The sequence below is a fragment of the Balearica regulorum genome, chromosome 4, assembly GCF_011004875.1.
Source record: "Balearica regulorum gibbericeps isolate bBalReg1 chromosome 4, bBalReg1.pri, whole genome shotgun sequence".
NCBI lineage: Eukaryota > Metazoa > Chordata > Aves > Gruiformes > Gruidae > Balearica > Balearica regulorum.
Window position 1 is genome coordinate 58,034,949 of NC_046187.1, and position 20,090 is coordinate 58,055,038.

A 20,090-nucleotide genomic window follows, 5' to 3' on the forward strand; every position below is an offset into this window, starting at 1 on the left:
TTTTAAATATTTCATGGAAGTTTTCTTTAAAGAGTGTTTTTGGGTGTACGCAGCTAGTATTAAAGTATAAAACTAACGTAGGTTGTGAACTATGTATTCATTTTAGGTTTTGTAATTTCTGGTTTAAAAAAAAAAAGTCTTAAAGTTTAAAGTGCTTTTATTTTTGCTGACTGCTGGTTTTGCCTGTCTTGCAAATATAGATGTATACATGCTGACCTTCATAAAAGTGCTTTTTGTAAGAAAGATCCATTGCTCAAGTAAGCTAATGCAAAAGAAATATTGTGTCATCTTGTGATACTGTGGATATAATCTTAATTAGAATGACCCCAGAATGTCAAAAATAGTATCTCATAATTTAGTACTAATACTCAAATTGGCACATATGTGAGAATAAATTAATATGCCCATAAGCCTTAATTAGTATTTTGGAAAGAGTTTATGATAGGATTGTTGTACTACTTTACAATCTGCTTTTTTAAGCTATTCTGATTTATAAAACATTAGATTTCCAACTCAGGTGGAGTTTTGAAGTGTGTTACTTTTAAATGGCTTTATACTTGTTTTTTTAAAAAAGCAAATGGGAATACCATTCTGACAACATAGTGTGTATCAGTTTGTTTTATTTTCTTTTGAGAGATATTCATCTACCACAAATAATCTTGGTTTAATTTTAGTCATATTTTGAAATGAATTGTAGGAAAGCTTGACATTGCAGATGGAAAATTGTATTTAATGACTGCATGTGCTAATTAATTTATAAATTCTCATTAACGGCAAACTAAGTTTGTATGTGCAGGTGGAGATATATTCGGTTAAGTGTTTCTCTTGTTCAAGAGCAATTATCAAGAAAGTGAAAAGTTTCCATGATACTGTATGTTAAATTACAATACTGTGCTAATTGGCTGAAATAGCATACCACTTTAATGTACTGTTGTTAAGAAATAAGCTCACAAACAAATGGCTTCTTGAAGTACATTTTTGTGAGAAATATACTGTTGTTTAACTAAATAGTATGTTTTGTAGGAGTGTTTTTTCATCCTGGCAGTACTGTTGCTTTGAGTGGGAAGTTACACAAGACGACCAACTGTAAAACTGTTGTATGGGTTTTGTTTTGTTTTGTTTTCTTAAATGTTTGTGCCATCTCAGATTCTGTCTCTTTTTTTCCCCACACTGGAGTGTTAGAGGTTGAAAGCTGTAGAGGGAGAAATTGAGAATCCAGGACAATAAACACTGTGGAGTAGCTTTATGTACTGGGATTATAAGATTAGTTAAGGTGTTTGGTTTTTATTCTAAATAGAAAGGTAAAACACTTGACCTAAAGTACTAAACAGTTGTTACTGTGTTCTGTAGTATAATAGTGTATGTGAGAATTTTATTGTTTCCTTTCAGCAATTCATCCTCCAAGCACGTTCAGTTCTCATACCTAGTGTGGGTGTATGTCTGTTGTAGGTTGGCTAAAGGTAGTTTGTTCCAGAAGGAACAAGGAAGGAAGGAACTTCAGATGTCTATGTCTGACTTCCTTTTCACAGCAGGGCTAGCAACTGAGGTCAGAACAGCTTGCTCAGGGCTTGATGCAGTTAGATCTTGAAAACCCCTGAGGATGGGCATTGCACGACCTCTCTGGGCAGCCTGTTGCAGTATCTGACCGTCCTCACAGGAAAAAGTTTCTACTTCTATCTAGTCATTTTCTCACAATGTGAAGAGCCTCACTCAATCTTCTTGATAACTTCCCTGTAGGTGCTGGGAGGCTGCTCTTCGGTCAGCCTCTTCTCACAGGGCAAGTGCTCCAGCACCCAGCTAGTTTGGTGGGCCTCTGCTGAACTCACTCCAGATTATTGATTCTCTTTTTTCTATTGGGGATTCCAAAACTGGATGCAAAACTGCAGATACAGTCTGAAAAGTGCTGAGGAGAGGAAGAAAATCACTCTTCTCAACCTACCAGCTGTGCTTCTGCTAACACAGCCCAGGAGACTCTCTTTGCTGCCAGGACACACTACTGACTCATGCCCAGCTTGCCATCTACCAGCACTCTCAGGTCCTTCTCTGCAGAGCTGCTTCTCAGTCTATCATTGCAGGGTTTTATTCCTTCCCTGGTACAGGACTTTGTATTATCATTGTTGAATTTCATAAGATTCCTGTTGGCCAATTTCTTTGTGCTGTATAGGTCTCTCTGGAAGTCAGCCCTGCCCCCAAGCTTATTGACTGGTCCTCTGGGTCGTTGTGCAAACTTCATGATTGACTCCTCCAGGTCATTAATGAAGATGTTAAAAAGGACAGGTCCCAGGATAGACTCCTGCAGTACTCCTCTTGTCACAGGTCTGCAGTTAAAGTATGTCTGATTAACCATCACCCTCTGAGTCTGATCATGCAACTAGTGCTTTACTTATATAGATGTTCACCCATCCAGACTGTAACATCTCACTTGGATAGAATAATATTGTGGAAGACAATGTGAGAAGCCTTGATAAAGCTGAGGTAAATGACATCCACTACTCCTCTTTCATCCACAAATTCAGTCATTTTATTGTAGAAATCAATAAGGTTGGTCATGCTGCATGTTCCCAGTAGCACCTGTTGGTCATGCTGCATGTTCCCAGTAGCACCTTTTCTTCTACGTGCTCAGAAACGTGCTCTAAGAAAAGTCACTCCAGGATTTCCCCAGGGACTGAAATGAGGCTGGCAGGCAACTAGTTCTTCAAGTTGTCTTTTCAGTCTTTATTGAGGATGGATGCGATGTTTTCCTTTTTCCAGTTACCAGCAGTTGCCCTTGATTTGTGACACTTCCAAGATATCACAGAGCAGCCTTTCAAGGATGTCAGCCAGCACACTTGGAACCCTTGGATGCAGCTTCTCTGATCCAAAGGACTTACATGACTTAAATTCTCTCAGGTCTTTCCTGACTCAATCCAGTGCTCCTCTGCTGCAGTCGTTACTCTCTTCCTTGAACCTTGTGTGTAAGTATAGAGGCCTAGGAGACCTTGCTGGTGGGAAGACTGATGCAAAGAAGATACTGAGTTACCTTAGCTTTACCTGTGTCTGCTGTTGCTAATTCACCCTCCCTGTTCAGCACTGGGTCTACGTTTACCTTTTACTACAAAGCTACCAGTGTAGAAGCTCTTCATCTTGCCCCTAATGTCCATAGTAGGTCTCAATTCCAAATGAGCTTTGGCTTTCCTGTCACCATATCTACACATTCTGGGCAGTGTTTCTACATTTCTTCCTTCATAGTCTCTCCCTGCTTCCACCTCCTGTATGCTGCCTCTGTCTACATTAGAGCTCCACAATGAGCTACCTATTTCCCTGGGCTTTTCTCCTGATAAATCTACTTGTTTTCCTGTTCTTGGAGAATGCTGTTCTTGGAGAATGCTGTCCCTAAAGACCTATGAACTTTCCTGAGCTCCTTTACCCTTCAGAGTTGCCTTCTCCTGAGGACATCCACCTATCAGTTCCTTGAATAAGCCCGACATTGCTCTTCTAATCTCCATGGTCTGTCCTCTGCATCTTGTCATCTTTTTTACCCTCAGGATCTTGTGCTCTGCTATTTCATGGTAGCTGGGCCCAGTACTGCCATTGATTATCACATGCCTGACCAGTTCTTCCTTGTCTGTGAATAGCAGATCCAGTTGTGCATCACCCCTTGTTGACCCATCCAGTACTGATGTCAAGAATTTATCTCTGACACCCTCCAGAAATCAGCTGAATTGCTTGTGTCCCACTGTGTTGCCCTTCCAGAAGATACCAGGGGGAGGAAAGCCCTGCTTTCCCCATCCCCTGCCCCATAAGAGTCAGGATCTGTTATCCAGAGACTTCTTGGGTTGCTTAAAGACTTCATCTGCTTTTTTTTCATCATGATTGGGTGGTCTGAAGCAAATACTCACCATGATATTGTCCATCCCATAGAAGAGTTCCTTTAACAGAGGGCAGCCCCACTCCTCATCTTCCCTGACCATCTGTCTGAAAGAGCTTGTGTCCATATATTACAGCACTCCAGTTTTGTGAATTTTACCACCACATCTTCATTATTCCAATTATGTTAGTTTTGTGACTTCATGTGGACCTCAAGTTCTTAATTGGTTTGCTTCCAGTAATAGTGATTGGCATACTTTGTCAATGGGAAAGAACGAGAAAAACAAAATGGTATGTTAGAAAAGAGGGGTACAGCCCATGAAACAAGCCTAACTGTGAAGACAGTCATGTGACATTTTTTCTTTTGCACATTCCTGATAAAATAATTAGAATCTTATTTTATTTGCAGGCTAACAAACCTGAAAAAGTGTTGCCTGTCAATTCCCTGAAGCTTTATCTTGGAGTGAAAAAGAAAATGAAGCCACCAACAAAGTAAGAATAGAAAAGAAAAGAAAAGTTAAACACTATGTAGCAAGGTATTTGTAGTATCATCAAGAAAGGGGAATATAAAACATTGTGGAACAAGGAAAAGTCAAGAAGCCGATGGAAGTATGCTGAATTAAATTACCCTCTATAATATTATTTGTTCTGTTTGTGTCTCCTGTTTTTGTGTTCCATGTAACTCTTCTGTGCTAGGAAATTACTTTATTGATCGGCTTTTCTTAATCTTAAGTGTATTATCTCTTGTGGATATGTTTGCTGCTAGCTCACTTAGTTTTGTAGTGTGTTCTGCGTTTCATTGGTGGACACACCTTCTTTGCACCAAGAAAAAAAGAGAGAACAGAAAACCAACTACTCATGGCCTTTAGTGACAGTCCCTGTTGTTCAGTAGAAGATTTTCCTTTTTCAGGATCCTTGTTATTTTGATGTTTCTTCTTCTAGCCAAAGACTACAGTGCCCTTTACAAACATCAGTGATTATGTCTCTGGAAAAGAGCAGTGGAAAATGACACCTGTTTTTCTCAGATGTTTCCAGTACTTGTTTGGTCAAAGCTTTGAGACACTGTACATAGGATCCTATCCCAAGAGGATTCTAAGTTGGCTGTAGCCTTTAAACAGATCTGCTTGAAATTTTCCTTTACAGTTGGCACATCAAAATGCCCCAAAAAGGTCTGTAAATTTCAAAGCTTAGTTCTGTTAGCAAAAAAGTTCATGTTTTTGGGGTTTTTTCAGTTAAGTGCCTTATGAGTAGGAGATTAGTCCAAAACAGGAATAAAAAGCTTATGTAAATGAGTCTTTGCAGGTAGGTTCTTCCTTTGAGGTTTATTTTCAGTCTGCTTTCAAAAGCAGACTTTGCAAAGCCTCTTCTGGATCTCCAGGAGTGTCTGTGTTTCTTTCACCTCAGAGGCTTCATTGTGCATCTACTCCCTTTTTTTCAGCAATTTTTCAATCTCTGTAGACTCATGTGATTCCTTCTGTTTATAGTGCAAGGATACCTCTCTTCCTTCTGTGACTTCCACACTGTAGTGGGCACTCTGCTGGCCACCATCTTAACAGTTTTATTTCCAGCAGCTTTCAGAAAGTACAACCACAGCCAAAATGAGGCATGTTAGCTATCATCTGCAGGGCTTGGCTATAACCCTTTGTCCACAACAGAAGGTTCATTACCTGTGAATCAACTGTGAGAAAACAAGCAAAATCCACCATCAAACCCACGATTTCATTCTAGATCTACAGTACACGTTTACACTTTGTAATTTTATTTATTTATTTATTTTCACTTAAAAGCACTGTATAAAGGTAATGGATCTCTGCAGTTTGAGGAATATGTCCCTGTCATGATTTTCTGGAACTAATTTTTGAAAATTTTATTTGTTTCAGCTGGGGACTTGCAGTATTTTCTGAAAAGCACCAGTGGTAGGTAAATGCGAAACACATGATTGGTTTAACTTCAGTGTTTAATATTTGTTGAAATGTTCAACTTCAAAATAAGAATGTTTGAAAACTAATGGGCATTATTTTGCTTCATGCTTTTTGCTATGTTTTTCTTAATTAAATAGATGGTCTTGATTCGTATGTTTTGGTAATCTTTTGATAAAGCAAATGATTTTTATATATTTATAATGATAGATTTTAAACCTATGCACATGCTTTAAATGAAGTACATGCATTGTCTTCAATGTAGGGTAGAGTGATCAATTTGAAGTATTTATATTTCCCTATCTTTTTATGGGAGTGTTAATAATAAATATAGACAGCATTCATAAAGGAATGTAAGCACTGTTTGAAGTTGTTTAGAAGCCTATTCTTTAATATGTTTAGCTGCAACAGGAGGTTTTTTTGTTTTTCTTGTTAATTATATATTGCATTCTAGGTATATATGTTGTGATGGACAAGATGCACAGATGGAGTGGATGATCAGCATTTTTACTGCACAGGTACTGATCTGATCAAAGAAATGTAACTTATCGCTGTTGCGAAAATCCCACTAAACAATGATATGTATGCATTGTGGATATGTTACAGATAAAGTTGCAATGCCATTAAAGTTTCTGGAACACTCAGTGTAATAAAACTACAAAAAGATGGGTCTCAGTCTATGAAGACTTTATTTGTAATATCATTTTCATATGAAAGCCGAGTGCTTTACATTCTGGCGGCATCTTTTTTTTTTTTTTTTCTTTTCCCCCCTCTCCTGGTGTGTTGTAGAGAAGTTGGTTAAAGACAGACAACTTACTTCCTTTGCAGTAATAAACTCTTCTGGGTGAAATTCTGGCCATTGACCTCATGGGTGTGTCTGTGTGCCACAATGCTTGAGTGCTCTTTCTCTGCTTACTACTTTGGATGCTGCGTCCAAAGTAGTCACGAAAGAAGGGTGTCCTGTTTAAAAGCATAGTGGTGTGAACTAGCCCTGTTGAAGAGCTGTGCCAATACAGCTGTATTTCTCTGGTATCCTGGTTAGCTTAGTTAACACTGACAATTAATTGTGTTGGATAGGCATTATCCTAAAATAACTAATCTTCTGCATGCTCCTAGATAGTGAGTAAGGAGGGTGTACGTTCGAGTGCCATATAACACATCCTTGCAAATGGAGTTTAATATTTACATAGGAGGAAGTGGGATTAAGAGAGATGGGAAGAATTCAACCTGACAGGAGACTGGAACATAGTTTAAGGTTTTAAAAGGCTTTTGTATTTGTGTCAGATTTTTCTTGTTTTTCCCACGATGTTCAAGGAACTTTGAGGAATCACTGTGAATAAACATCACCATATTTATGATTACCTGTGAGCTTTATGTATTACGTAAAGTGGACTGGGCACAAGACTGTTGCAATACATACTAAGAGGCTTTCTGTAATGGAATCTGACCTTCGTAGACAGTAGTGCTAGAAGTATAATGCATGCCTTGTAAGTAAGACTTCCAAATTTTTGTCTTATTCAGCTCTCTTAACTGAAGTAGCTGTTGTAGTTTCTATGGAAACAGCCACCGGTCCTGGCATACATCTCATGGGCATAACATGAGTGGTGTCACAACAGATAGGCTCAGAGGTTATTGATATAGGCTACTTAGAAATAACTCATACAAGCTTGGTAACTGTTGAAGTCCTTTTCACGTAAAATCACAAGAAGAGCAATCTATTAAAATTCTGATCGGGTAGCGTGGTGTGTAGAATATTCCTCTGCCAACATAGATAAAAAACTGAGACGCACTGCTCAATGTTCAGGATACTTTTTGCTAACAAAAAAAATATTTCATGTGCATTTAAAAAAAAATGCTATGAATTAATACTATTGTTTCAGAAAACTTCATTCCAGTGAATGAACAGTACAATGAATTAGCAATACAAATAAGCTACACTGGGAGGGGTTTTGGGGGTTTTTTTTGGTTTTGTTTTAGATTTGGGGGTTCGTTTTCTTTTGGGTTTTTTTTTAATCAGCATTCTGGACATCAGTAAAGTTGTCAGTCTTTGAGTTTCATGTGAAATTTAAGTGCTACTGATGCAGATTTGCTGTATTCTTCTTATTACAATCTACTGCTTTAAATATAATTTACAGTGAAAATCTCCTTGAGAATGCAATGGCTCATGTAGCTAAAGCTTACTATAAGATCTCAAAATGTTTTGTATCATGCAGCAGCAGACAATTATTATTACATTATCCCATTTCTAAACCAGAAAACTGTAAATGTCAACTGAGGTTATTTCTAGTTAGAATTTTCAAATTGAGGCCATCTTTAGGGAAGATAGCTTGTCTTTTCCCTTATCTGTTATCACAGTATTTGAACACCTTTATGTTAGAGAGGCTGCAGGCAGTATATTTTATTTGTCAGTGGAATAGCTTAGATTACAAATTGAAAAATACTGTAAAGTAGGTCTTGAAGAGTTAAGACATTGATATTTAATGATCCAGTGCAATTAGGAGGGAGATAAATCTGTGTTACTCTTCTCCTCAGTGCTTGAGCAGAATAAGATTTTATTGGTAATTAATCTCGGTTAGACAGTAGTACTATTGTTATCTTCCCCCCCCCCCCCCCCGCTGTTTTCTGATTATGTTTATTCCTGTAGTATAAAAAGTGCAGAGACTATAAATATCAAAGTGTAGGTACCACTGTAATCTAGTATCAGAATACTTTTGATGCAGAAGGTCAAGTTAGCCCAGAGGTTATTAATCTTGTACCTCAAGCTGGTAAATACTAAGAGGGTTTGAAGGAGGACCATTGTTTCCTTCAGTTCTGTGCAAAATCATCCTGAAAAGTATGGCTGAAACTTAATTCTTGAATTCTATAATAGTTTTGTACAAATCACTGAATAGTATACATAGCATACAGTTAGAAGTAATTAATTGATATGAAGATGGACACAATATTCTTCCAGTTCCATTGCCTTTGAGAGAAGCATATTATATTACCATGAGGTGCAGCTGAGCAGATAGGTCAAAACTATGAATAAATACATTTATTATGTGCCCTAATACTTTGCTAGTATTTCTGATACACTTTTCTTAAAATAGAATTCTGGGAATGTTACAGACACAAAAGGGAAATCAGGACAGGGATAGTTTCCTTAAGAAACTGAGAATTAAGGGAGTCAGTTTCCTTCAAAAGCTGACTTAAAAGTTTCTCAGTCAGTTTCTGAATCGCATGTTTCTTGTATCTTGGTCCACAATAAACTGATTTTAGTTGGTAAGACCTGATATTTCAGATAATATGTTCTCAGTGTTTCATTGGAAGAAAATGTTCTTAATGTTCACTGGGAAGAAGTTTTACATCACCCTGGTCAGCACCATGTGTGAGAATTTTTTGGTCCATAGAGATGTGAATCTATAAAATTCTTTTTCTAAATTTGGAATTGGGGCTTCTGATTTCTAGACTGCTGTTCTAAGTTGTTGATCACTGATTCTGATGGCTTTTTAATAGTAACACTGTTTTTACTTGCAAACCATCTGCAAGTATGATCAGAGCTCCACAGCTGGATTTTTTGTATACAGTCTTGAAGAGACTTCTTACTTCATGGATTTGGAAGATTGAATACCATTTAAAAAATTAAGGATGCTGAAGATCCTGACACCTGTGAAAAAAAACTATTACAGATTTGGACAGCATCACATAATTGTTTAGGTTGGAAGGGACCTCTGGGGATCATCTAGTCAAATCCCTCTGTTCAAAGCAAGGTCAGCTAGAGCAGGTTGCTCAGGGCTGTGTTCAGCCAGGTTTGAATAACTGGAGACTCCACAACCTCTCTGGGCAATTTGTTCCAGTGTTAAATCACTCCTACAGTACAAAAGGGTTGTGTTTTTGGGGTTTTTTTTCTTATGTTCAGACAGAACTTCTTGTTTCCTATTTATTATAAATGATGCTTTGGATTAGTATTTTGCCAATATTTACAGGAAGCATTCTCAGCTTTCATCAGGGTTCCTTTCAGTTCTGGCTTGCCAATTTCCTTCAGAGTTTAGCTTCGTGTGCTCATCTCCAAGCTTTAGAAACTATTCTTCTGTATTCCTTGTACATCCTCTTTGATTCACAGAATCTCATGTTGAAGCTTTTTCAGGAAAATACTGTTACACTACCTTGTCCTCAGAGCTGTCTTTCTGGTTACCATTAACATCAGCAGAGGCCTCTGAGCTTCAAGCACATATACTCTGATTCCTACATGAGAAATTCTACATGATCTGCTAATGAAAGTTCATTATAGACTTCTTACAGAAATGGAATGTTTTATTTTAAATATTCAGTTAATGATTCTTTTCTTCCCTTCTCTTCCCAGTCATGTTTTAATCAGAATGAAGCTGCAAACTTCAGAGTTCTCCCAAAACCTGACCTGTTTCAGTAGAGCTAAAGCAAAGACTATTACTGATTCCAGATCTGTTTATTTGTAGATTGTGGTTTTGTAGCATTTAGAATGTCAAGCCATTTCCTTTTGCATAACACATATTGTTATTGTAGGTTAAGCGATGGTTTTCTCCTAAATTATTAATACAAATTTTGAAACACTTGTTTGCAAATCGGGGTCATTTTATTTTATTTTAGAAAGTTTTGCTGGGACTCATGAAAGCATGCTAATGTGGAGTTTTGAAACTGTGAATCAAGTCAATGTGCGTGACTTGTTTGATGGTATTTGCTATTCTTAGAAGATAATTGGAACAATAGTATGGAGAGACGGTGTTTGATAAATGAAAATTGTAGAGACACATTTTGGTTCTCTTCACTCAATATTATGCAGTACTTATAAAATATTAACATTATTTTAAGCACCATAGTGGTTTCCCTCTTCTCCCACAAGAGACATAGTATTGTGCAGTAGATAGTTTTTTACAAGAGACTTTTACATACGAAAGAATGTTGTGTGCTTATGAAATTCCACACCAAAGATAAGGAATCATTTTTTTCTTCAGCATGCAGATGTATGGCCACCTGTGGGAAAAGCAAGAAAACAGTCGATAACTAAAAGTCCAAAGGTTGGAGGCTTACCGCTAATTCCCATTCAACAGGAGAAGAACACTTGTAAAACCAGAGGGAGTACAGAAGTAAGTGGGGTTTTAGCTTGGTGTAGAACTTCTATCCACAATACTGTGCTTTTAAATAGTCCAGTAATAATGAACTCTCTAGAGCTGGATAAATATAAAATGTAGATGATCTTATTGCCAATGTCCTTTTCATTGTTCTGTCATTAAAGGCACAGTTAGGACAATTTAATGTAAAAAAAAAAAAACATTGTGACCTAAACTTGTGTCACCTCTTTGGCTGTTCAGTAAATCAATAGTGGATTTTTATTTGTGTTTGGGGGTTTTTTTGAGCATTTGATCATTAGAAGTGAATAGGACTTTTACCTGGCAATATAATGCATGTTACTGCATTGCACTTTATTACGGTTGTGTTTTAGTGAGGTCCTTGAAAACTGTCCGACTGTGCATATTCTACCATATCTTCTTTTTTGTCTAAAATAACTGCATTGTTTTAGTTATCTACTCTGTGAATGTAATGGAAAAGCTCAGATGGAACTAACTGTGATACATTTAAGTTGTAATATTATTAGTCTCAATGAAGAGCAAGAGGGTTTAGTTACAACTCTTTGCAGAGACTGAGCTTTGTCACTACATTATGTGTACTAGTGATGTATCTCAACCTTGTATTAGCTTAAGATGAATTTCTGGTATCCACATAGAGCTACTGATACCTGTGGGGAGGGCTTATTTGCCTTACTTCCAGCTGAGAAGAAGCAGTGGTAGCGGAGGCACTGTTCTGCATGGGAAAAATAATGGTAACTAATCTGAATGCAGCAGAGAATAAATGTTGAAACAAACCAGCTTGGTCCTTTGACTGTATGTAGTATTATTTTTTGCATGTTTTAGAAGATTTTGAAGGGAGGTAGATAATATGGTCTGTGTTATCACCACTTACAGAGACAGCGGTTCACGCACAGGCACTGATCAGTTCCATAGCAAACCAAAAGCAAAGGTAAAAATAGTGCTTTATCTAAAAGGCAACTCCATCTTTCGTTACGCTTTCTTCAGGCATTTCAGCTCTGCCTTAGCAAATGAATGTAATACAGTGTGAATGCAATTACGGTTTTCCTGTTTTGTTTAATTTGTAGTTTCATTTTAACCTTCTCTCAGACGATATTTTTGCAATTCTTTGATAAATTACTTCTAATGTTTGCTTTTTTAAACTTTTTTGATGAAATTAAATCATAGATCTTGTCATTCAAAAAACTTCATAACTCTTAGTTATGTTTCCTACCTGTCATTTATGCAGGTACAGCTGAGATCTCTAATACGTTCTTTGAGATGCCTGCAAATTCAGATGCTTTAGGATAACAGTTTTACTGGATTTGGAGCTTCATTATTTAAAGTTCCTAATACCTTATAATACTAGAATTATTTTTTTATTATTATTTTTGTTGATAATGTGCCTTATTAGGAAGGACTCTAATGTTTTGTGCACTGCAACTTAAGAGGAAGTCTGCATTTAAAAGTAGATGGTCACAGTCTTCATTATTTATGCCATGACTAGATCTAGAGAAGTTTTATTAAAGGATATTTGCATACTTTAGGAAGGTTAACACAAAATTATATTATGGAAAATAAAAACTAACACTTTTTTTACATGGAAAGCCAAAACTGGAATGAACAGTAAAATAGTGGTGGAAAGTAAATATACAATATGGTGTATTAAGGAGAAATATTGTACAGCAGTGTAGTCAGTAAAACAATAGATACGCATTTGGACACCACGACTTCAGTCTTTCCATGTATTTGTAGTACTTCAACAAGCAAAAATATCTCCATTTTAAAGCGTTAGAAAGTAGAAAGAGGAGCAAGCATTTTCTGAAAGATGCTGGTTTATGAAAAATGGAGGTCTGTTTACAGATCAATGCATAAACTTGTAGTAGAAATGTGATCAAAGTTATCTTCCTGTAGTCAGGAAAAGAGAGTGAAAGTTTTCTGAATGATGAAGACAGTGACATCTTTGATGTGAAGATAAGTGATGTGGAGGGGAACAACTCGAAGACACCCAGAAACCACCAAGTTTAATATTAATGTTGTGTGCTAAAAAGTCTATATTGAATGTCTTTTCACATTATTGGAAGTAATTTTATTTTGTGCTAAGAAGATAAATATATAATACAGAAAGTTTGGAAATACTGTATAACTAAGAATCCTTCTAATAACAAGTAGAATCCAAAGTTTTGCATTATTTCTGTACCACTTGTTGCATACGTGGATAATGCATTTAAAATACGCATATTTCTCATATAGAATCATTTAACTGAAATAGAAATACATTGCTGTATATCTGCAATAAGTCTGTAATTTTATTTCAAAATACAGGAAGATTGAGGAATGAGGAAAAACTTCCAAGCCATGGTCCAATACCATACTGACTTATAATAGGTTATACCTGCATAGTGTTGTGAAAGGAACAGTATGTCATAGGGATAATGGAGGAGTTGCTCCATATTTTTTTGCTCATGTGCAGAAAAAGGAAAAATGTAGTTAGATGTACATATTATTACGAATTTATTCAGCAATTACTTGATTAAGGGGCTGAAATTTAGAGGTAAACAGCTGCTTCTAATATTAAATTGTTGCTTTTGCCATTAGGGGTTATTGGGAGAAAAGTATGGAGTCCGGCAGTGTAATTTATATCATGTGACTAACAGTGGGCAGCAGATCAAATACTAAGAAATAATATTATTAAGAAATTTGATGTGGCAGTTTTGTTCACACATCATTTTGTTATGTAATTTCTAAGGGAAACTGTTTGTAACTGTTAGTGCTCTAATTTGAGTAACAGAATTTGGCTCCATCAATTGAATATTCTTGCAATTTAAATGTCTGGGAATTAGCACTCCTGTATATACTGAATCTACTTTAAAAGCTCTAAATGTTGAGTAGTAATCTGTGTTAAAGGGCTACATGCCAATATAGAAGACTGTTTCAGAGAAGTAGGCAACCTTTAAATTTGAGTGCTGTATTTGATCTGTTCCTAGTTGCATTATATAAAGGGCTCCTGGTAATAACCCAGTTTAGCAGAACTGTACTGATTTCACAAGTGTAGTTGGTATTTCTCTTCTCAAAAGATGCAAAATAGAAACAAGATGTAAAAAATTCTGTAAATAGACGGTTGTTGCTCCTGACTGAATTTCACAAGTAATTCATATCTTAGTTAACAGCGATAGTTTGGAGTGCGTTACTGTATTTTCTGAAAGGTACTGCATGACAATTTACATTTCATACACAGTGTGTATATTATCACAGATTGTGCTTTTATTATTATTTTGTTAATTGAACAGAATTACTGGTGACAATCTCACTGTTTTCTTGTTCATGCAAGAACATTATTTTAAATGGAAAGAAATTATTTTAAATGGAAAATTACAGCTTTTTCAAATATTTGGCAGAACGCAAGTCCCCACATAGGGATAGTTCATCAATTGCCTTGAACTTCTTTTTCACTGAATATAGCTGAACACATTAAATATTAGGATTCTTCTTGCTGACTTAGGTGATAGCAGATTTTCAACTGATAGCAGTTGTTAGTGATAGCAGTAGAATTTAAGTCTGCAGGCAAGCTAAAATCTGCTCCATAGCATGCACCAGTGGTAACCCATGTAGCAGTATGAACTCTTGGTGTGCATTGCTGTTCTGGGACTGATTTCTTTTTTTGCATTTCATGACCACTGGTGCTTCATTGTTAATGGGTAGTTTTCATACTTGGTGAATGCAAATAGAAATACCAGCCTTCTTAATGCTAAAAGTGATATCAATAAAATTAAATAAGCCCTTTATCTGCCCTTTTAAAAATTGTGATTTATATCATCCAAATGTTTGTTTCTTATTGAACGGATGCTAGCTCAGGTGAAATTTCAAGAGTGCACAAATTTAGACTTTGTTCTATAGCTTAGATCTCTTCAATGTAAACTCATTTAATAATTTACTGTTTTTCTTCCTACACAGCAACTAATTTGCTGCATCAACACTCACTTTTTGTAATGGGCTTATGTTTGCTGTCCTCGTGAAGAAAGAAATGTCACTTTAAAACATATAAGGCAAACAAAAATGGTAGAGGAACTTATTGTGTTCTGTCTGCTCAGTTGGTGTGGCAGGAGGCAGATCATTCCTTTTGTGGAAGAGTCTTATAGCTCTAAAAGAAAATGAGGTCTTGGAATTCTTCTTTCATGTATGACATCTTTGTTGACCACTAGAAGATACTCAAAGCTGAGGGAGACTTTGTTTCTTTTTCTCTTTCCTGTGTGGCACTTACTCGGTTTCACTAGATTTTTATGGAGTTACTCATCCACACCATATGACCAATTTGTCTCTTAGAATCTTGATACCTCATATATATTAAAGCAAACATGAAAAAAAAATTCAAATACTAGAGAGAACCTAGTTCAGATACATCTACATGAGTGTTCTAGTTAGAACTAGTTAGAGTGCACTTTAGGAGCAATTTTTCCAGTTGTTCCCATTTACTGTGTTTTGCTTCATATTGTAGAGCGGTTCTGGAGCATGTGAACTTGGATTGCTTTCAGATGAAACTCAAGTTGAAGATGTTCTGCAGAAGCATGTCTAATGCACTGCAGCCAGAAATAGGCCTCCTGCCAGTAGGAGAAAGCTAAAGCTAATCTGAAGTGTAATTAAAAAAAACCAAACTAACAAACACCATCCCTGAAATAGTGTTAGTGTGAATGTTGGGTTCTCAGCACTTTCCTTTCACTTTACAGATGTGCTTCTAATGGGCCACACCAGTTGCAAATTTAGATGCAGCATTTGATTTACCTTTCATTTCCTACAGCTTAAGAACTTGAAAACAGCCTACCAATATGGAACACTTGCATTGCCATCAGTTTGTTGTTTTATCTGAGTTCCCAGTGTGTTACTTAAAATTGCTAGCCAAAATTTGAAAAAGCAGACAGTCTTTATCAGGTAGTACTGCACAGCTGCTGAAAATGTTTATGTGATCCTGTAAAATTATCTTCTGTATATTCATGTAGCTCAGCCATTAAGTTATCAAAATTGCAACATTCTCAGTTGTATTTGTTTAAGAATTCTGAGTTTTTAAGAGTATATGGATCTGCTGTAAAACATTAAAATTTAGGCTGCTGTGGTAGAATGAAAAATCAAATTGTGAATATATGAAAATGAATGTCTTCGTTGTCATGGTGCATTTATTTGAAATATTTATGCCATTTTCAGAAGTATCACTAATTGAGAAAATATGCTTACTAAATGATAATAGCACAAATTGTGGGAATTTAAAACTATTAACTGTGCTGTCTCAGCTCTTGGGTAAAATTGATTTTCCTTTTAAACTGTTACGGGAAACTAATGAGCAAAAATTGCAATCTAAATATTATTGAATATTGTGTTAATGTGATCTTATTTCTCTTTGCTTGTTTGCTCAGAATATAGAACTGCAGTCTGGGAAATCAAAATTTGGTGAGCATCATGAAAAAGACTTTCTGGAAGAAAGAAAAAACTTGAAAGAAAAAGCATCTATTGTGGCACAATGTTTGGAACAGAAGGAGGAGAAATTGCGAAATCATGCAAAAACACATCGGAGCTTGATCTCTGAGGATGTTGGTGCAGGGATGACTGACCTACACCAAAGACCACATAAGGCACTGAAGAAAAATAAGAACAAAACAAACAAAACTACTTTGGAATTGGATAACAAATTGCCGTCAAATGTGATTCAGGAACTAAATACAGTGCTGCAGAAGAACAAAGCACTTCATGGTGAAACCTCCAGCTGATTTCCTGAGTCTGAAGTTTTTATTTTTTTTTATATATATGTATATGCGTGTGTATATATTTTCTGGGCAAAATTAGTCTTTTTTGATGTGTGTAGTTTGTACAGTGCAGAGGAAATATTATTTGTTTATATGCAGCTGTTGATTTTGTATATGCGTATGCCACATGTTATAATTTAAGATTGAACTGAGAGAACTGATTATGTAAAACTCCTGAAATTTGGAAGTTTTCCTGTGCAGTTCAATGACACCAGGGTTTTGCCTATTATTTTTTGTTGCAGATTTTGGTTGATATAATAATTCTAAGCACTATCAAAAGCTTTTGCTATGTTTATATTCTGTACTATCTTGTAAGTACTGGAGAGATATTTTTAGAAGGAAGACAAGATATACACTGAAATTCATACTGTTGGCTTGCAATACTTTTGATTGTCTAACACTATAAAAATGAGTAACATCTGCTTTGAAAAGTGATTTTTACATGAGTTGGGGTTTGGTGGGGTTTTTTTGTATTTAAGAATAAAATTAGGATCTGCTCCCATAGATGTGTCCTCTGAGAGAGTGGCATGTGAAAGAATCAAAAGGGAGAGGAATGTAGTAGATAAGACAGTGTGTTAGTTCTTGTGTCTCAAAACAGTGTCCATGTGGTGTACATCTGATAATGACTTCTAAGCAATGAGAGAGAATACTGAGGATGACAAAAAGAAGTCTTCAAAGCAGCATCTACTTTAAAATTGGAAGAATTGGAAGAGTAGCATCATCTCTTTTTGCTCAACAGGGTGAAGTAATTTTTTAAACAGACCTCGGTTAGCTCAGAGTGACAAAGGCAGACTTCTCTATCACTGTTAGGATAGAGCTTGCTTGGTGCTGACCAAGTTGCTAGCATCTGATGAATATTTAATATTCACTTGAGAAATTAATATCCTTAAGAAAAAATGGTCCACACACAACCAGATCTACCGGAAGGGTACTAACTCACTCAAGAAGTGCCAGTTACTAAGTGGGTGAGGAGAGTAACCCCTCCCTTGACCATGAGGACAAAGGTGTACAGTATGCTGTTTGTGGGGACTAGGAAATGCTTGTGCTACAGTTGTGTAGGGTGGCTGCTCTTCTGAGTGTGAGAGGTCCCAAGGTTGACACAACAGCTTCAGTTACCTTATTTGCTGCAGTCGGAGTATGTAAGTAGCAGTTGATGTACATGATGTGCTACCTTGCAGCTACTTTGTTTTTTAAGCCCTGAGTTCCTTGAATTTAAAAATCAGAATCTGGCTTCAAAACAAAACCTATGTGAACAATGAAATAATTTGGGTTCCTTCAGTTGTTTTGTGGATCTCACCTTCACTTATCCCATGGGATTGCCTCCTTCCTGGCTCATGGCATATCCCAGTTTTTACTTTGTCCTTTAACAGCTGGATGGGCAAAAGGCACCGCTGTGCTGAGGCTGTTTCCAGGTGTTGCAGATGCTGTCTGGTTCAGTAGGAGGACCATAGAGCAGAAAACTAATGAACTCATACTGCACCTTTGCTTCAGGGGAGGCATTAATAACAGTGTCTGCTTCATTTTACTGCTGTCCCTTTTGTGTTCTGGTTGGCCACTCTGCCACAGATCTTCACCAGCCTTTCAAGAACTTACTGATGCCTTTAGTGTTCCTCAAGTTTGATTGGAATTGGCCAGACCTTTTACATTAGAAGAGAGAATTTTAAACTAGTTCTTGTTTATTGGAAATTGTTTTAAATAGTCTCTTAATTCCTTAAAATTTCAAAGGAAAAAAATCAATTTAATCAGCATCAATAACATTTGATTTTTATTGACGGATAGTTTTGAGGGTGCTTTATGTTGCTACTGAATTTCTTCCCATACAGAAGCAGTAGGCTCACTTATCCCCTCTTCTATTTTTGGTAGTCACAGATGCCGTAACATTTCTCACATCATTTACTTCTATTCTTGATTGCATTGAGCAGCTTAATTGGAAAAATAATTTGTTTGATTGAAGAAATTAGACAAATGACTTAAATAATGTATCTGGCAACTCTGCTAGGAAGTACAGGGAAAATGAGATCAAACCCAAATATTTTATAGTGTTTTGTATTTATTCTTCTGGAATATAGCACTAACAAAGCAAGTTTAGTCTTTCAGAGTTTGCACTTACCTTATTTGACCAGTTGTTAATTCTGAAACGAGTTTGTAGATTTTAATTTTGCCAGTGCACTATTGACTGTTTTGCTACTTCTAATTTGTAATTGAGCCTCTTCTAATCATTGAGACCCTGGCTCAAGAAAGCGTATGAGCCTGAACTCGTATTGATGAAAGCCAGTGCTTAATGTTAATAAGCACATTCCGAAATGCTGATTGGAATCGGGGCCTATGTGCCATCAGGAGAAATTACCTCACTTTCTGTCTGAGGCTGGACCTGAATGTACTGTTTACAGTTTTACTTTTATTTGCAAATATTCTTCAGTATTGAGTTATGGTTGCTGTATTGTTCATCTTTTTATTGGGTTCTTAAAAATGACATTTACCTCTGCTGAAAGCCTCATGCATCATTTAAGCCCCTACACTAATGGAATAAATGGAGCAATGGAAGGGTTTTGTGCATTGAAGTGAATATGTCTGTGAATAAAATGTTTTGTGTATTTTCATTGGCTCTAAGGACTACAGAAACATTTGTTCTATTTCAGAAGCATATCACAGATAAAGTATCTGTATGGCTGCTGTTAGAAGGCCCTAAAAATCAAGAAGAAAAGATGTTTACTAAAATATGTTTAAATTTGTTTTTGTATGTGTATATACACAAACACTCACCCTATATGCGTGTATGTGCACATACAGTTACGTGCACATCCAGAGAGACATACTGAATGGTGACAGTGTTAACCCAAGGAAAATTTATTTGGGAAAGCATAAATTAAATTTCCAATGAATTATTTCAAATAGATATCAAAATTTTGAACCAATTATCTTAACATATTGTTGTTGCACTACACATTTCAGACTGATTTAAGACCTGCAGAATAAATGTGTTTTGTTGCAATACCTTAATGGCTGCTGATCTTTTATTGTTCCTGTGCTATGTTGTGGAATGGTAAAGGAAATGTAATTTTCAAAGAATAAATGGTAATTACTTGAATAAATTTCTCCAAAATAAGCGATGGATTTTTTTTTTCCCAGAAAAAATTTAAATCGATAAAAATGTTGAAAAAATATTTCTGTATGTCTTTCCACATGAAAGCTATTGAGTAGCTTGGTAAGTGTTTACTTTCTGATCTGCAAAATGAAGTTAAATGAGGCACAGGTATTTTCGGCATGGGCTTCTAACTGTGGGAAGACTAGGATTAAAATCTTGGTAAATCTCAGGTTCATTATTACCTTGTTAGACCTGCAACCATTGTAGGTGTAAAGCTGGCGTGTAAGCATGATTTATACTAATTGTTTTAACATAACGCCTGTTTTCTGTTTGTGGGTGGGTGGGTATTCGCATTTATTAGGATGGG

At 36.3% G+C, this 20,090-nt stretch overlaps 1 protein-coding gene across 4 annotated transcripts in view; it reads left to right on the plus strand.

Moving 5' to 3' along the window:
* The window catches only part of ARAP2 (ArfGAP with RhoGAP domain, ankyrin repeat and PH domain 2), a 136,976-nt gene extending 117,233 nt beyond the window's left edge, over nucleotides 1-19,743 (plus strand). For 2 of the 4 annotated variants that reach the window (XM_075752342.1, XM_075752341.1), the window contains exons 29-33: nucleotides 4,256-4,338; nucleotides 5,727-5,762; nucleotides 6,220-6,283; nucleotides 10,736-10,867; nucleotides 16,252-19,743. In XM_075752342.1, the coding sequence (XP_075608457.1) occupies nucleotides 4,256-4,338; nucleotides 5,727-5,762; nucleotides 6,220-6,283; nucleotides 10,736-10,867; nucleotides 16,252-16,602 (666 nt within the window). In that variant the 3' untranslated portion in view covers nucleotides 16,603-19,743. Of the gene's footprint in view, nucleotides 1-4,255; nucleotides 4,339-5,726; nucleotides 5,767-6,219; nucleotides 6,284-6,881; nucleotides 7,021-10,735; nucleotides 10,869-16,251 lie in introns of those variants that run through there. The other 2 variants (XR_012835383.1, XR_012835384.1) reach the window with 2 other exon arrangements.
* Nucleotides 19,744-20,090: the final 347 nt, after the last annotated feature.